At 42.0% G+C, this 18,796-nt stretch overlaps 1 protein-coding gene across 5 annotated transcripts in view; it reads left to right on the forward strand.

The window, feature by feature from the left end:
* Phactr1 (phosphatase and actin regulator 1) overlaps window positions 1-18,796 on the forward strand; it is a 486,260-nt gene that overhangs the window by 27,211 nt on the left and 440,253 nt on the right. For all 5 annotated transcript variants that reach the window (XM_040282130.2, XM_040282134.2, XM_040282135.2 and 2 more), the window contains exon 3: window positions 1,288-1,434. In XM_040282130.2, the coding sequence (XP_040138064.1) occupies window positions 1,288-1,434 (147 nt within the window). The remainder of the gene's footprint in view (window positions 1-1,287; window positions 1,435-18,796) is intronic.

Here is an 18,796-nt window from a genome sequence, read left to right on the forward strand (position 1 = left end):
GACTTCACAGGGAGATTACTTTTACAGCAGGGAGGAAACCCAGGAAAGGTGGCTGAGCACTCCAAGTGAGCACTTATTAGATAGAAAAGTGGCAACATCAGGGCACCAAAGGGCCAAGAAACTGAAGTTACAGAAAGATGAACATAAAAGAGTTTTTACTCCATCAATAGATTCAACGGGAGCATCACAGGGGTCTGATTCACACCCCAGAAAACCTTTATGGTTCTTCTCTTATGCTGCTGGGAGGGTGGGGCAGCAGTACCATTGTTCAAAGAATTGTAAAATCCCTTTGATCCTCACCTCTCCTTCAGAAACAATGGCATAAGGTTGTAGAGACTACAGGTCCATCCCAGAGACCAGGGTCTGTGCTATATGTGACCAAGTAAAGAGAAGGTTGAAGGGCAAAATGAATGGGGACTTATGGACAGATAAATACAAACTAGAAGAAGTTAGTAGCTGTGTCGGAGGACCACTCCATCCTGCCTGAGTTAAGTCTAGTCCACAAAGTATCAGTTCTAGAAACTTTACTGCCAAACTGTTCCCAAACTTGTGTACACTTTCCCTCCAGCCCACACCTGCAAGTTGTAAGGGATAGAAAAGAGTGGCTGAGGAATTTCAGATCTGGTTCTCTCTCTGTTTGAGCTCCTGGTCTGGAGCAGAGGGCACCCCTGGTCACAATGCCCTCCTCCATGACCAAGGGTCCAGGACTGGCACGGCAGGAGTGATAACAGCAAGCAGGCAGTGGCCAAAGCTGGGTCCAGAGGCCCGCATCCCACACTACAGGATCCTGAGGGTTAAACAGACCATAGTGGGCACTTGAAAAGCAGAGTAAGTGCGTTTGGCGGGAGAGGGCACAGTGCTGACTGGGCATCTTTGCCTTAGAGTCTTTCCTTTCGCATTAGCCTCTCGGTGCCAACGCCTGAAACTGGGGCTGCGGGCAAGAGGCAGGGTGTGGGTCCTGACCACTGACCCCTTGCCCTGTGCTGGGAGGGGACCTCAGGGGGAGCCCCCTGCACCAGCCAGCCAGGGACAGCCAAGTCTCTGCTCCAGTCCACGGATCCTTAACGGATTTTCTTTCTCTCCCTTCACCCTTTTCTCTCCTTTGCTCTCTTTCTTTCTCTCTCCCTCTTTTTTCCTTTTCCCTCTCTTTTCCCTCCCTCCCCGTCCCCCTTCCCCTCCTCTCCCCTCCCCCCTCCCCTCCCCCCTTCCCTGTGTGTGAGGCTCTTCCTCTCCCCTCCTCCCCTTTCCGCCTGTCTCCCTCTCTCTCTCCTCTCCTTCTCCTCTCAGCTCGCCGGGCGACCCTGCTCCTGCCTCCCACATTAATGGCGGCATCTTCGGAGGACGATATAGACCGGCGGCCCATCAGAAGAGTCCGCTCCAAGAGCGACACTCCGTACCTCGCGGAGGCCAGGATCTCCTTCAACCTAGGGGCAGGTAAGGACGCCCCCTCGCCTGCCCGGCTCTGCCACCCGGCTGGTCCCTGGCTTCCCTCCAGCCGCTGGCTCAGCCCCCCGCCTCCCGCTGTCCCCTGGCGGCCGTGCCCTCCCCGCCCCTGCCTACCCAGCCGGGCGCTGCTCTCTGCGCTCTTTGTGTCGCCGGTGTGCGGAGGGCGTGTGCGTGTGTGTGCGCCCGCGTGAGTGTGTGTCGCAGGGGTGGGGGAGGGGCGCGTGGAGCCCTACATCCGCCCGGGAGTCACACGCGGGCTCTCCCCTTCCAGGAAGAGAAGAAAGTGTTGTCAGCGCTAACAATGACACTGGGAAGCCCGGGCTGGTGGGGACGCCGGTGCGCTGGCTGGCTGTGGGCGGAGGGGCTGGCGAGCCTCGCCGGCGGGGCTGCTGCTACCGCGTGGAACTTGTTGTTGGTGACATTCAGACTCTGGTGATTTGGATGGGTGGATGCCACCGCTGCGGTGCTGGAGTGGAGAGAGGGGCGGGGCTGACCGCGGGAGGGGGGGGACAGAACCTTCTCCTGGCACCGAGCGACTGGCAGGCAACGTGGTGGTCGTCATAAAAGCGTGGGCTACAGGAGGCACGTTGGGTGACTTGACGCTGTCATGGGAACTGGTGCTGCAAGTGGCCCAGGTTGAATTAGGTGGAAAGGGTAACTGGGGTGGAGGAAGGGAGAGCAGGGGGCAGGGGAAGAAGGAAGGCAGAGGTAAGGAAAGAGGGAAAGAGGGGAGGAAGGGAGGAACAGGAGGAAAAGAGAAGCCAAGAAGGGAGAGAGGGCAGCAGAAAGCAGAGCCAGAGATTCAGAGTGGAACCTGCCTCAGTTGAGTCCACTCAGGTTCTCTAACAGGAACCCCAGAGTCTGCTGCTGTGCTCAGCTCGCCCCCTGATCCAGCTGCTCATTGCTGAGAAGAAGTTATCCACCACTAACTTCTAGGTGCTGCCTCTTCTGATAACTCCTAAGCCTCACCCCTAGCTGTGTCTCCTCCTCTCCAGGGTCTCCAGTTAATTCAGTGACTCCACTGCCAAAAGAGTGGAGCTTGTTCCTGAAGGCTTACTTTCCATATAAGTTTTGAAAAACAGGCAATACTTTTTTTTCCCCTCCTTTTAGGAAATTAGACTCTTGAAAATGGAACTGAATTAAACTGTGTGTGTGTGTGTGTGTGTGTGTGTGTGTGTGTGTGTGTGTGTTAGAGCAAAGTGAAGCTTCAAGTGATAAGTATTTTACTCCTTGTTGAGAAGTTTGGGCAAAAGAGAACACTCTGCCTAGAAAGGAAAGATTCATGGACTAAGCAACCACATATTTGTGGTTGGGAGAATGGGGACTGCATGTGCCGAGGTAGCCAGTTGATTGGAGTTTGATTTTACTGTGTCAGTGATTTGGGGTTTTGTAGTCATACAAATCCATTCACTTCCTAAATGGTTGCCTCTGGCTTTGCGGATAGAGAAAAGAAGACTTCTTCAGGGAAGCTGTGTTGTGGCCTGCTGTGGTAGCTTGTGGTGTCATCTCAGAGTTGGTGACCCCTTGCTTGTGTATTCCAGATTTAGCATATGGTTATGAAGGGTGTTTTAAAGGACTGAGAAGTGCTTTTTAGGACTGAGTTTTGTTTTTCCAAACCTGGGACATCAGAAGTTATTCCATGGACCCCTTAGTGTAGGAAAAGGACTAATGCCACTAGTAAAGGTTGTTAACCTTCTACTGGCATTCTCAATAAAACAAACAAACAGTAAAACAAAGCACTCAGAAAGGGTTTCAAGTTTCAACTTCTACTCATTACTTTGAGCCACTTTGCCAACAAATTAAACCCAGTGACTTGCCATCTTTTATTCTGGTTAAATTGCTCTGGAGTCCAATTAAGAGATTGGCTCAGGCAGGATTTGTCTCCCTTTGATCTGCAAACAAACAAACCAGGCAAGTATTCTGTCCCTTCTGTATGTCCCTTAAAATACCCCAAATGCAAAACGTCAAGAAGATACCAATGAGAAAGAAATGCTGTGGAAGGAGGCTGGTGAAGGGGGAGGCAGGCTGGATGGCTGGTGCTGCGCACAGCGGAGCTGTCCTCTCTCGGTGGTGCTGAAGTGAAGGGGAAGGAGGCAGAGACGCGCCTGTGAGCTGGACAGCGGACGGAGGGGTGCTCAGACCTTCTCTGTGATGGGATCTCCGGGGAAATGCGGAAGATGTGACCACAGAAACTTTTCTATCCCTTCCCACCTCCATTTGCCGCCTGTTTACTACGCCTCACGCCTACTGCTCCACTGCTCAAATTGGACATTTTTTTTTTTTTTGCTCTAATTTTGCACCGGCTGCTCACTCCTGGGGCTTTGTTTATTTTCCAGCTGGTTTCTGGTTGCTTTCCTAACAAAGTAAGATGTACTCGCAGATGTGCCTTTCCCCCGCGTTTAAAAGTAATTGTAACCCCTGATTTGAAAAAGCAAGCAGCCTTGTTTATCTCCTCCAGCAGCAAGTTGTAATTAAACTATTAGCGTCATTATCAGCGTGGCTGAACAGAGAAGCCTGCATACTTCCCATAAATTACATAATCTGGGCATAACAAGAATTTGGTCTGTCTCTTAACAACAATTTATAAACAATGAAGCAAATATGCATTCCCCTACCCTTTCTTTCCATCTCTCATGCCCCCAAACACTCACTCACTGTTCATACTTTCCAGAAAAATCCTTTATTGTTTTAAACTACTTGTGTTAAATATTTGCTTTCCCACACCCACTCATTGTATATAAATCCATCTTTAATATTTTAGAGGCTCAGAAATGCTTCAAGGAAATAAATATACACATATTCATTTTATTTGGCTATCCTGAAATCATTGTGGGTACAAACTAGCTTCCACCAATCTGTAAAGTTGCCAAATAAAGTGGACTGAGCATTTGGAATACAAATTAAACACTTCAGCATTCCTTCAACTATACCCTGCCCCTGATAATACTTAATATCACTTTGAAAATTACTCCAGAGATTGAAAAGGATATATCCCCTCACCTGCATTCCCAAATCAGACACCGAGTAACCCCCAAATGGGGGTCTATCATCACTTTTACAAAGATGTTAATTTTAAGGTTCAGCCTAGAGTGAAAGAACAGAAATTTTCTGAACTGTGTCTTTTATTTGTCCCAAAGAGACCCTTTTCAAGGTTTTAAACTTATTGCAGCATTTAGAAGATATAAATCTTGATAGATGGTTGTTTGCTGAAGATAGTATAAATGCTAGCAAAAATTTGGTCAATGTATTTGCTGAGAGTCAGATACATCAGGCTTCATTTAAAACATTGAAAGTTCCCCTCCTCCGTAGGGGGGGTGGAGATTCAAATGTGTTAAAGGACATTCTGTTACAGAAGAGTAGTATGTTCACACTGTTAGTTGCAAGTGTTCTAATTGTGTTCACACTCAGTGGTGAACATCACTGACATTTAGCTTGAGAGCTCACTCTGCTTCATGGAATCATTCATTTACTACATCAAACTGGATGCAATGGAGAGTTATATCTCCTCTGTCAGGTACTTCCCTGGGGTCCAATGTAATCTATTTATCTTTATATTGAAATTATGTAGAAGGTATCCAGTATATAGGTGGTGATAAAACTGAAAAGTTCTCTATAATTGAGTGAATAAAAATGTTATGGTAAAGAGAAGAATTATACCCATCTAAAACTTCTTAAAGGGATCCAGGAAGAATGGCTAGTCATCCTGATGATTAGGACTGTCTAAACACAAAAATATTGGACTCTATCGAAAAGAAGGACTTCTCAATGTTTTTCTAACTGACTACTTAATACTTTTCTAATCATCAGGAGGCTACTTTTTCCTGGCACTCCAGAATTGCTTTTGTATGGGGAGATTTTAAATGAATGCCATGGTTAACTCCAGCAAGCTTATACTCTTTATGGAGCTAGATCTGTTTTAGTGTCACCCAAGTATAGCTGTTTTTGACTCCCACTGGTCTCTTTCATTCTTTCAGGCCCAGAGAATGAAGGAGTTAGAATTGGTTTGTTCTGGCTACCTATAAGAATCAGATAGATGAAGAGGAAAAAGTGGGTTTTAGGAGACCCTTTTCTATCCCTCTTGAAAAGAAAGACCTTTATCCCTTAGCCACATTTTGAAAGCCCATGATCTTGAGAAGTGGCAGCTCAGAACATAGTGTCATCACTTCGCATTGAGAACCATCCCTGGGGAAATTGAGCTGAATTGAAATTGTTTCTCCTACCTTGATTTCTTAGTAATCATCCTCCATTCCTCTTTCCCTGAAGAAGGCCAATGTATCCCTCATAATATTTTGTTGTTGTTGTTGCTGATTTCAGATTGAAGAAAGATCTTTTGGGCCTGGCTTTTATTGGGTGACCTTAACATTCTTTTGAAGTGTTGCTTCTCATATTTAATAGCCAGAATTCAAGTAGCCAATCACAGTGCTAACCAGAGGTCTCTGTTGTAGGAGGCTTTCCTTCTTGTGTGCCATAGTTAAGTCAGCTAACTTAATAACCTCATTATGTCATGCATTGAAGTGGTGCTAATGAAGATCACCCACGTAATGTAAATGATGTAAACAAGGTACAGGAAAGCAAGTAATTAGTACTAGGAATAAATGGGAAATCTTTTTCCACAAGTATTTAATGTGGCTATTCATGATATTATTGTTTCCACAATGACATTTATGAGGCAACTTAAACATAAAATCTGTCTTGAGTAATTAAATGCACTTAGGATCTATGGTCTGGGTATTCTTAATTTTTTAAACCATCTAAGTATTGTATTTGTTACTATTTTATGGCTAATGGTAAGCTACTTCTTTGGTTTGTCTATATGTTTGCATATGATTTAACCTTCATGGAAGTCCACAGAGGTGTGTTTTAGATAAAAAATGTGAGACAAGAATCAGAAGAACTTGATTCTCAAGTGCTGTATACTAAGACATGGGCAAGCCATTTCACCTTTCTGGGTTTTCTTCATTCAGCTCTAACATGAGAGATTGGATTTAAAATCTTTAAAGTTTCATCCAGTGTAAAAATAACTAGTGCTTCTAACTGTAGCTGTGTTATTGAATATATGCTATACCACTGATTTTATAAGTAATTTATTTAAGGTATAAAACAGAGAAAAATATAATTACAATAAGAATGAAATATTTGATTACTGCAAAGTTATTGAAATGTGTTGAACTAAGAAAGACAGGGGGGCTGGGGTTGTGACTCAGTGGTCACCTAGTGCAGGTAAGGCACTAGATTGAATCCTCAGCATCACATAAAAATAAATAAGTAAAAATAAAGGCATTGTGTCCACTTACAACTAAAAAATATTTAAAAAAAAAAAAAAAAAAAGAACAGGGGCTGGGGATGTGGCTCAATCATGAAAGCATTTGCCTAGCATGTGTAAGGCCCTAAGTTCAATCCCCAGCACTGCCAAGAAACAAAAACGTACATTATATGCACCATATTAATTAAAATATTTTAAATATAGATATTCAGGGTTTAATCTTAGCACATTTTATGCTGTTTAAATATTTATTGTACGATTGCATAAAATATTGACTGGAGAAATTTACACAATAAATGGAGAGTGAGTAAACTAAATATTAATCCAGTTCCTAATTGGCATCTCACGTCTTTTAACCTGTACTCCTTTATAGTTAAAAGGTAAGATCTATGTGTTTCCCTTATTCTTTTAGACTACCAGGGTAGGTAAACATCAGTGCAGACCTGTGAAATGGCAGAACTCAGCACAAGTGGATTCACAAAGAGTAATCCTAACCTCTAGGCTCAGAGTGGCCATGAATTACAAAGGACTTTTTTTCCTTTTTTCTTTATAGGCATATAAGCTGGCAGGAGCAAATAAGTTATTTGTCATAATAAATGCAACAGTTGCATATGAATAATTATATACATATATTTTAGTACCAAAGAAAACATTTTTAAAGTTACTTATAGAGTTATTCTTTGATGTACGCAACTTCAACTCATGATAATTACTTAGTGCACAAGTAAAAAAAGTGGGAACAGAGGACAATTTATAGAGCTTACTTTTTCTCCTTAACTTAATGGAGTAAAAAAGAGGAGCATCAAGTATAGCCAGTGTGTTATGTGAGCAGAAGAGAGTCCAAGAAAACACCTGATACAAAGTGATTTTCATAGTATGCTACAAGACAGACTCCATATTTTCATGTTTGTTTCATCAATGACAGGTGCTAAAGTAGATGTGATTTCCAGGGGGAAAAGTGGATCATGTGAACAATTTAAATGCTTTAATTTGTAAGTATTTCATATAATGAAAGACAGTTACATGGAAGCAAAATCAATTTGATGGCCTTACTGGGGGGTGACAGACTCATCACTTTGTACCCGGGTTGCTGAAGGACAGCAGGGATGTCCTCACGCTGGCAATTATTTAACATTTATGAATCTAAGTGCTGGGTAAAAGCTTCTAGGTTTCCTATTGATCTTTTCTGCCGCGCTTGTGTACCCCCAACTAATAATTCAGCAGCAGGATCTCTGATAGTATATACTTGGGCTGTGATTGGAGTCATGAGAATTCATTGTATGGAGTCATGAGAATTCATTGTATGTCTTGGTTTTGAAACTGTTCTGAATTTTATCAATATGATCATTTGCCGTTTATGGTCACAGAAAGACCCATGATTTCTGGATTACATTCCATCAAACCCCAAGTTAGTGTAGTATTAAATCATGTTAAAATGAAAGGTACAGAAAGAGCTGTATTACTCTTGAGTTCCTCCTTTATTCCACCTGGGCCCTTTAATTTGGGGGGAGGGGCTATGAGATGAAATGGTAACATAAAATATTCAATTAACCAACATTAGTTGAGCAGTTAATTTATGTAGCTGGCTATTTTACACCCTTGGTCGACACAAATAGCGTTTCTTTTTTTGGTACTGGAATTGAACTCAGGGGCACTTAATCAATAACCCACATCCCTAGCCCTTTTTATATTTTATTTAGAGACAGGGTCTCATTGAGGAGTTGCTTAGGGCCTTGCTAAATTGCTGAGGCTGGCTTTGAACTCAAGATCCTCCTGCCTCAGCCTCCCAAGCCACTGGGATTACAGGCATGTGCCACAAATAACATCTTAATCTCGTGAATTTTAACTTCTAAAAATGGATTATGGAAAATGAAGAATATTCAGGTGGAATATCCCTTATCCAAAATGATTAGGACCCAGAAATGTTTCATATTTGGGATTTTTATATTTTTGATATTTGCCTAGACTTTAGAGTATTCCTAAACTGAAAAATCTGAAATCCAAAATTCTCTATAAAGTTGATGGTGCACAAAAACTTTTAGATTCTGGAGCATTTTGGATTTGGAGTTTTTCAGATTAAGGATGCTCAAACTGCATATATGAGTAAATTATATAATATGCTCTAAATTAATGTGTTAAGGCCAAAATGAATAAAGCAGACTAAGAGATTGAGGTATGTAGAAGCAAAAAAGCAAAGTGGGTTACAGGATTAGCAGCATGGAGACACAGTTTTATCCAGGTTCTTCATCACAAGTGAAAGAATGGACAATGTCAATGTGGGTTGGGATTCGGAGAGGGCTGAGGAAAGGCAAAGATAAAGACTCTACACCCGGCGTTCCAGGGATGGCAAGGAGCCCAGGCTGGCTGGGGAGCAGCAGGTGAAGCAAGAGGGGAGAGTGGACAGGGAGCAGGGACCACACTGTGCAGGGTCCAGTGAGCCATTGCAAAGACCTTGACCTCACTCTTGGTGAAGCGCAGAGTAGTGTAGGAGTTTGAGCCCTGCTAGGTTTTAGGGAATCACTGGGCTGTTGTGTTAAGAATTGGCTATGGCAGGGCAGTGAGGAAGCAGGATAGCCAGTTTGAGGCTGTTCTAGAAAACCAGAGAAGCAATGGTGGCTCCCCAGCATAATCCTGCAGAAGCCGTGGGAAGTGGCCGGAGCCCATGTGTATTTGAGGGTCTGGCCAGTAGGCTTTCTGGATGGACTACATGTGCCTGGGAGAGAAGAAGAGCCAGGAGTACTTCAAAGGCTTGACCTAAGTAACTGGAAGGTCAGAAGGGCCATCTGGGGTCTGGCAGAATGGTCAGGAGTTCCAGGACAGATGTGCCGAGTGTGGTATGTGCACCAGACATTTAGTGGAGGGAGTGGATGGATAAAATGAGGTCTGGCCTAGAAATGAATATTTGAGTTGTTATATAGAGAACATTCCGTGGACAGAGAGTAGTTACTACACTTACTGGGCCAAGGGCTTGTTAAGCATTTGTTCATTTATTTCTCACAATGACCCTAGGAGATTGCCATTATTATTATTGTCCTCCTTCTTTTATCCACACGAAAACTCAGTTGTAGAGAAGTTAAATAACTTAGCAAATTACAACTAATAAGAGGAAGAACTGTCATTTGGGCCATGTTTTATATGACTTCAAAGCCTGTGTTATTGGTGGCCATGATTGACCCCAAGAGAGTAAGATTACTAATGTGACCGGCTTTGCCCTGAGATCGCAATTCGACCTGAACGTAGCTGAAGGAAAGGAAAAGACGGGAATGGGAATGTGTCTTAATAGTGTTCTTAAAAATTGGGGGCTGGAGCTGACTGTAAGAAATACACTTTTTATCACCCCACATTAGCATATGTATGTATTTATAATTGGAATGGAACTTCCCCCGAATACCCTAACAAGGTGCAAATATACTCTGGTGTTTCCATATTATCCTATTCCATCCGTTCCCACTCCAGGCATTCTAATATATTTTAATTGTGAGTGATTTTACAACCCACAGTCTGAAAAAAAACACCACTTAATTGGTGGTTTTCTAGGGGCTATTTCTCAGGAAAAACTGTTTACAAAAAACATTCCCACTGGATGAGTGTGGCAAATCCATTCTCTCATCTGGACATGAGTTTAAGGTGAAAGAGAAGAATCCTATTTTTAATTTTACTAATTTTACATTTGGGACCTTCTTACCCCCCAGGCATCATAGGCACAGAGCCCTGTTCAGGATATTCCTAGAAGCCCACAAAAACATTTTAATTTCTTTTAAAGTTTAAAGGAAAAAAAATAATATAAAGCAAGCTGTGGATTGTGTTTGTCATTATACTAACACCTAACCTCCCCCTGCCTCAGTGTTCTCTCCTGTGAAATGGGATCAATGATGGTGACTCTATGGATTTTTTTTTTCTAAGAACAAATAATTTAGTGAACATGAAACCCAGACTAGCGCCTGGCATGGTGGGAGTGTGGACTCATTAGCACAAAGTGGAGAATGAGGTCCGTTCTGTTTCTCTTTCCTGCTTCATCTTCGTCCTGTCCTTCAAGATGTTTTTACAGAATGATGTCCTTCTGGTGGGTCCATCTTACAGGAGCAGAAGATCACAGGAGGTACAGACCAGAAATTCACACATAAGGAGTCAGTTTTCGTGGGGTTCAACTTTTCCCATTACTGAATCCTTCTTGCTTGGACTATGGAATAAATATACATAGACCAAAATGAGAAAGAAATTCACTCTTGGACTCTGAAAATTAGAGCGATTTTCGTGAATAGTCTATCCTCTGAAGTTGAGTAGATCAACCTTAAAAACATATCCTGCGAAAGGTCATGTGGAAGTGAGGGAAACCTACTGGAAAATTCCAACCACCCTCTGAATTTGGAGGAGATTGTTGAGGTTTAAGAGGATGAAAGAGAACAGTAAGACACACAGGGAGAAAAAGAGAAGGAAATCAAGGAGGAGGCAGGTGAGAGAGAACTCTGCTTCTCAGTGGGAGGGGCCATTTCTGTAGGTCAGGTGAGCGCATCCCAAACCACAGCTTCTTACCTTGGCAAAGGTAACAGGAGCCTCTTTTATTTTTTTCCTAAATAACAGACTCAGTGTTGTGATGGGTCTGGAGATTTGCTGGTTCCTAAATCCAGTCTACCACAGAAAAACTGAATCATTTCATTCAAACTGCCAAGCTGGTAGTATGTGGCTGTCACTCTGCCCAAGTGTCACTGTTTCTTTGAGAACCAAGTGCGAACACGCTTGGCCAACTATCCAGTGCTGTACAAAGGCTAGAAACAGGTGTGATGTGGGTGACTGAGACAGAATTCCACGCCTAACACTGGAGAAAAGAAGACGTAAGAATGAAAATGTAAAAAATAGACTAATCTTCCCCAAAGTGTTACCTTTGCCACAGCCCCAAACTCAATACACATCAAATAGGCTGAACAGAGCGCTTGCCAAACTATAACTGAGGCCAGGTTCGTGCCTCTGCTATCAGTTTTCATCCTTGTGCATAATGTGGCCTCTTTAGAATAATACTAGCACCAAGAGACCACGTGCTTGAATTTTACTAAGCACTTTTGAGTCACAGAAATTTTTAACTTCTCAGGGCAGGCCCAGCCTCACTCCGCCTGGCACCACGCCACCATCCAGCAACATCCTTGCTGCATCTGATCTCGAGGCTGATGGTAATCAGCAACCAAGCAACGCTTTCAATAAGACAGGGACTTCTGCAGGCTGCCCCGCGTATAAGAAACAGTTCTAAAAGCGATTTCTCCATGTTAACGTTGTTGGGTTGAAATAGGACAGGCAAAAACAAAGTTATGTGTGATGGGAATTTTACTTATTTATTTTCCTATTTTGTCTTTGGAGTCTGCTAAACTATGGATTTCATTCATCAAGCAAACTAAAATTTTCAGCCTACTCTCTGGGCCTGAAGCTCTGATTGATAACACAGACCCCACCAAATTCTGGTTTATCACTGGTTCCCTATGATATAGAACCTAACATTCCCATGATTTTCATGCATGCATTTTTCTGAAGTTGATGGAATAAAAAATACTTGATTCATGAATTTTGAACAAATTAGATGCTCAGCGCTTTATTACAGTTGTGCAAAATCTCACAACGACTAAATATTTTTGCAAGTAGTAAAATGAGCTAGATAGTTTTCCTTTAATTTCCCTTGAAAGAAGTTTATTTTATATCCACAGGAATAAATGATTAGTGTGGCTTCTGAGGTTTAGCCAAAGGTGGTCTCTGCACTTCATATACCAATCAATCCTCACCACAAAAATCCTGCCCATGTCATGAAGCAACCCGAGAGCTTTGCCAACTTATACCATCAAGCTTGGTTTGTAGTTTACTTGATTTGAGAAATCTTTATTTTTCAAATTTGATTTATATGTTTGCATCTATAGGTCAGGTAGTAGTATCTTTGGGGTATCTTAAAAAAAATTTACTTATAGAAATAAAAGATTTATTTTTATTTTTCTTGTCCACCAAAGTCTGAGTCAAATTGTGCTACCACTTGGATCAGAGAATAGTAACCGAGTCAATGGGGTGTGTTTCTCCTGCAGGAATCATCCTTATAGATAATCCTAGGTCAAGCCAGAGTAAGCTCAAGTCAACCTTAAACTCACTTCATTGGCCTCTGGGTTATAGCTCATATAAGATGATCTGTATGAACAAATTCTCTTGCAAAGCTGCCTCGTAAAGAAATACATCATCTGCACAGTGCTTTCATAAACCCAATTATAAGAACAATTCAGCAGAGTTATAGCTGCTGGGATCTGCGTCCTATAGCTGCCTGATTCCACGTATTACAGACAGTGAAGTGGAAATATTGAGGCAGAAAGGAAACAATAGCTGAATTTAGCCAACACAAAAAAGGCCAGGGTAATCAATCAAGGGTAACTTCAGTGTTCTCTCATTACCATGTCGCCAACTTCCTTTGTGATAGGTGATGTGCCCTAAAAATAAACCTCTAAGCCAGTCCTTGGTACGCAAACAAGAATATACTGTCAATATCTCATTGACTTTACTTGCACAAAATTGTACAAGATTCAGCTAAAAATATTAGTTGGTGATTAAATTCAATCATCACAGGACTTTGTTAACTGAGAACTTTGGTGGTGAGTGGCAGAGAGGAACCTAAGAATACAACAAAATCACATTGTTTGTTAGTAATTAATAAAATAAATCACTGGGGGGAAAGTCCCAATTGTGAAAGATGTGATCTCTTTTAGTTTTATACCAAAACTACAATTCAGAAGATATTATGACTGATTTGTTATCCCACAATAACAAATTACAAATGTTTTTGTAATTACATGGTTTATAATAAAAAGGCAAAGAAGAAGATAAAATATAGAGTAGATGTTAATGGTTGAAGGAAAGCTTTCCATTCAGAAGTGGGCGACAATGAGAGGCATGTAAGGCTACTAGCATATTGATTGACTCTGTAGTGTGCTCTCCACAACTGAGCAAGTACACCCAGCAACACTGGGGTGTAATACAGCTAGTGTCATTTTTCTTTAGTGTTTCTGGTTCTTAGAGGACTTTATTTTCTGTCACTTTCTGAAAAGCTCAAATACGGTGCCATAGCCACAAGAAATCTTAGGCTCATTCTAGTGTCTTTTCTAAATTATAACTGGTTTCATGCATGCTCTTTGGTGACTTAAGGAAAAATAATGAAGTTATATATGTGGGTTCATAAAAAATGTTAATTTCCCCCTTAAATCCGTAGTTTTGGTAAATCTCTTGCTGAGGTTCAATTGGTTTTCTGCCCCGAGTCACAGAACCCTGGACAAGGTTAGTTTCCTGTCATTTCTCTTCTCCCACCCCTGGCTCTGCCGAGTATTGGCATAAAATGCTTTTCCTCCGTGGTGAAGGTCTAGAGGCTGAACAGCCAAGGGCAGGTGCAGAAAGTGTGTGGAGGTACAAGGCAGAGCTCTAGTCGTCCTGGGGAAGTGAGCTCCCACTGATTTTCAGCATCCCATCATGGCTAGGAGGGAAAGGCCCAAGATCATCATCTCGTCTGTGAGTTGCTCTGGTCTGGTAGAGGTGGAATGATTGTCTGATCCATTGGTGGCCCAGGGAAGCCTGGTGGATGAAGTAAAGATAAAGGTGGATTTGTGTCACTGACCTGCTTGAATTCAGACTCTATCCAGCCATTTTAGGGCAAGTTGATTATCTTTTTATTTTTATTTATTTTTTATTTTGGGGGGGCCAGGGATTGAACTCAGGGAGGCTTAACCACTGAGCCACATCCTCAAGCCCCTCCCCCTTTTTATATATTTTATTTAGAGACAGGGTCTCATTGAGTTGCTTAGACCCTGGCTAAGTTGCTGAGGCTGGCTTTGAACTCATGATCCTCCTGTCTCAGCCTCCCAAGCAGCTGGGATTACAGATGTGTGCCACCACCTGGCAAGCTGATTATCTTTCTGTAAAATGAATATGCTCATATCTCAGACTTAAGAGAACTGCATGCAAAGGAGACACACAGTGAAGAAGTACCTGATGTAGTAGGTGCTTATAATAAGTACCTTTCCAACAGCTCGAGCAAGAAACAGGCTTAGTTTGGTTCTTAACCTAAAATCTTGATGCTATATCACGATGACAATTATTTAGTTAGGTTATCCATAAGTCTGTTATAAAAACCTGCACATATTTTAAGGTAAAGAGGGTGTGCTGTCTTTATTGTGAGTCGTGGCATTAATTATCAATCTAGCAAACATTCATCAAAGGCTGCTATATACTAACCCAATTTGACAGTTTCATAAACAACTAAATCTATCACTAGACACAACATCCAACAGAGGATGGATTCCTTTTCCAAGGGAAGGAGCTATATCTGCTTTGTTCGCCCTTCCTCTTGGCTGGTCCGGGGCATGGTCTGTAAGGGATGCTTGAATAGTACCGTGGAGGGAAGGAATGGGCAAGAGCCGTGACCACTGGCTGCCATTCCTTCCTTGTAGCAGACTTGTTGGAGCTCTTTCTCATCATCTAGTGACGTCTGCAGACAGCCAGGTGCCTGGCCCTTATTCCTTCAGACAGTATTCTTATGCAGAAGCCTGGAGCTACGTGCAGACACTGGTCAGGCCTCAGCATTGTTGTATCCACGTTTTCAGCCCCCTCCATACTGAGAAAGCATGCGAAGACCTGATGTTCTCAGAGTGTTTGTGTTTGGGTCCTAAAGAATGTGGAAAGGCTGGTGTTGATTTTTACTCTTTATATTATAGCTGCGGTGTCACTTGCGATGGTAAAGTAAAGGTAAAGGTGGTAATTAGCTCTCCTACTTTTATTCAGCTCATGGTCTCCTCCCAAGCGATTCCCAGAGTTGTGAAGAAAGATTTAGAGTGCAGATCTTGCAAAGAAGACCAGATGTCACATCTTCTGTGCTTTGGAAATAGGCATGGTTTTGATTTTACCCATTTTGAAAATGCAGAAATAGAAATTAAACAGGTACTGTGTGACATACCATAGTGTGTTTCCCTTCATTGACCTGCAGCGTTTTCTTTATGAGATGCACTCTAAGAATTGACACCGTGGTGACAAATTCAGGGGAACCTCCCAGTTGACATATTTCTAAAAATCATACCTAAGTTATATAAAATAAATTTACTACAATTGAAATAATGGACTCTACCACCCAAGGTCATCCTTCATCTCCAAATCATTAGACTCTGAACTTGAACTAAATAGAATTTTTTTCTTTAATTCTGCTGCCTTAAGATTAAGAGTAGGAAAATCATTTCAATATTTAAAGAACTGAATTAAAAGAGAGCTTAGAGATTGTCTGTTTTAATGAGCACATCTTGCAAATGACCACGGAGCTAAGTGGTCCCTAAAGAAGAGAAAAAGAATATGAAAGGAGAACTTCTCAGAATCTAATCAGTTCTGGGGTATGATGGAGCCAACTCTTGTGAATTCACAAGAGCTCTCCGAGTATGTTCTTTCCAACTTCATGATGGGAGCCATCTCCTTGGTATCTTGAAGTGGGTCATGGAGGGAGTTTTTACACCATAGGAATCAGCACACACTTCCATCCAGCAGCCAGTTGTGAAACATTTATCAGACACCACTGCGTCGCTCACAGTTGAGATGGCGATATGGTAGACATACTGTAATCACTAAGTATACATGTAAGTACTTCAAGCATTTTTTGTTTGTTTCTTTGTTTTGTTTTGCTGCAAACTATATCGAAGGAAAAGCATCGAAATGGTTTTGCTTGGCCAATCCATTTAATTTGACAACTTAACATTCAAGTGTTTATTGACTTCAAAGGATCTAAGAATGCATGGATAGGTAAACTCAGGAGTGGCTTTTCTCTTATTTTAAATGGGAACATCAATATGGCTAGGGTGAAGGATGGCAAGCACATCTATTGAAAATGTTTCCATCTTTAGAACAGATATAAATTTATATGACCCAGAGAGGCTTAAACATTTTTCATAGGAAATATTTTATTACCTTACATTGTGTTTGGGACGCTTATGAAGATAAAGTGAATTGCTTGTTGCAGTCCATTCAATAAAAAGTTCAAGATGGTCAACATTCCAACACATTATGCAGCGTTTCCACATATCCCAACTAAAGCCACCGTAATACATCAACTCCGTTTGGAAGGCAGTTTCAATCATGATGAGTCATTTACAGTGTCACCGTGCCAGCCTTGCCAGCTGGGCAGATGTATCTTGAAGCAAGTTATCAATAGCTCTTTAGAATCCTCCCTGCGTTTTCTCCTCAGCACAATTGTTTGACTGTATCAGATCTTAGAGAGTGGAGCTTCTTAAATATATTTTTTATTTTCCGCAGATCACAGGAGTTTTTAAAAATTTTTGTATAACATTTTAATGTGCTTGTATTTTATATTATTAGTGAATATTTGGGGGTTCATCATGACATATTCCTGAATGAATATAACATCGTTTGCTCCATTCTAATACTTTCCCTCTCCTTCCTCCCCTAACCCCTTACCCCTACTTTATTGGTCTTCCTTCTATCGATTTATTTTCTAAGGGGTGAATTATACTTTTACATAAAATTGAAATCCATCGTGATACATTCATACATGCACATAGCATAATTTGGTCAATTTCATTCTACATGCTTTTTTAAAGCAATGTAAAGAAATATTTTGCTTGATTATTTTCTGGATAGCTCCTGACTCATAGTTAGTGCAGCTGCAGACGAAACGAAGGTCCCAGGTGAGCACTCGACGTGCTACGGGAGATGTGAACTAGTTCCTTCAAGTTCTTTACTGTCTCTTTGAAAATGTGACCAGAGGACAGTCATGGAGGATGACATGTGCATGTGTGGAGAAACCAAATCTGGATTTTGCATTTATGCAACAGGGTTTAAAGATACTGAATGATTAAAAATTGCCTTTTTGATGTAGGTCAAAACACTTCAAGCTATTTCCAGGTACTCTGATGTGACACAAAGCATAAATAGATTCAGAATTAGAGATTAATTAAGGAAGTGGCCTCAGGATGGAGAATTCCAGGAAACGTGTCAAACTTTCAAGGCATAAATAAACCCTGTCTGTGTTACGTAAGCATATTCTATCTAAACACATGAACCAAGTGGAGATTCTTAGAGGTTTTTAGCCTAAATGTTATTGCCCAATGGGCCTGGCTTTTTTCTTAGGTGTAGAAAGTGAGACCTGGCACATTGAGACAATTTGATTTGTTAATTGAGAACTAAAATTGCTTGATTTGACCAGTTGGTTGTGACTAGGTACACCAGTATCTCTGGGACAATTGAACACCATCAAACCCTTTTCAGGGAACAGATCTTAGGATCTATCACACCCCTGTGGGGCAACAGATCCTGGGAAGATAGTCCAAATTTTACCTCCTTTAAGGTCATGGTAGGATGAATTAGTAGGAAGGGACAAAATAATGTGCTTTTACATTTTCTTTTCCTTTTTGAGACAGGCATGAGTTCCAGTCTCAGTTTGGGTTGGAGTCGTGGTTAGACCACAAGCTAAGGAACGCAGCCCAGAGGGCTTGAGCATCCCACCTGCAGTTTCACTAAGCACAGAGTTTGTGGATGGTCCCTTTGTCTTACTTTCTCCTGGAAAAGCTGGGGATCCTAATCATGTCTGATTCACAGTTGTGAGGATTAGGTAAGGCAGCGTGTATAAAGTTCTCAGCTTGGTTTGGGGTACACAGCAAGCACTCTGGAATGTTCGCGGGTGTTATGAGAAGGGAGGGCTGGCCCAGTCAGCCCAGGATGCTAATAAGCTGCAGAGGCTCTGCGCCTGCTGAGAAGAGAAGTGCAGACAGACGCGGGTGAGCAGAGCCAGCTGGCTCAGCCTCAAGATCCCTCCGTGAGTCCATGTTTTCACTTTGGTCCCCCTTTGACACAGGTCTGCTTAGAAGCTCAGAGCACCACCTCTTTAGCTCCCTGGGTCGAACCTTGGCTGAAGTAACCTGTCCCACGCATAATTCAGGCTGTGACGAGGCAGCTTCAAGTCTTTCTTAGGCAATTCAACTTACGGGGTAAAGTATTTAACTCGGTAGGCAGGTAAAAGATGTGATATGCCAGTGTTTAGTCACACATAAATCTAACTGCTTGGGATGATGATGCAGTTTGAAATGT

Source organism: Ictidomys tridecemlineatus, chromosome 8 (assembly GCF_052094955.1).
Source record: "Ictidomys tridecemlineatus isolate mIctTri1 chromosome 8, mIctTri1.hap1, whole genome shotgun sequence".
NCBI lineage: Eukaryota > Metazoa > Chordata > Mammalia > Rodentia > Sciuridae > Ictidomys > Ictidomys tridecemlineatus.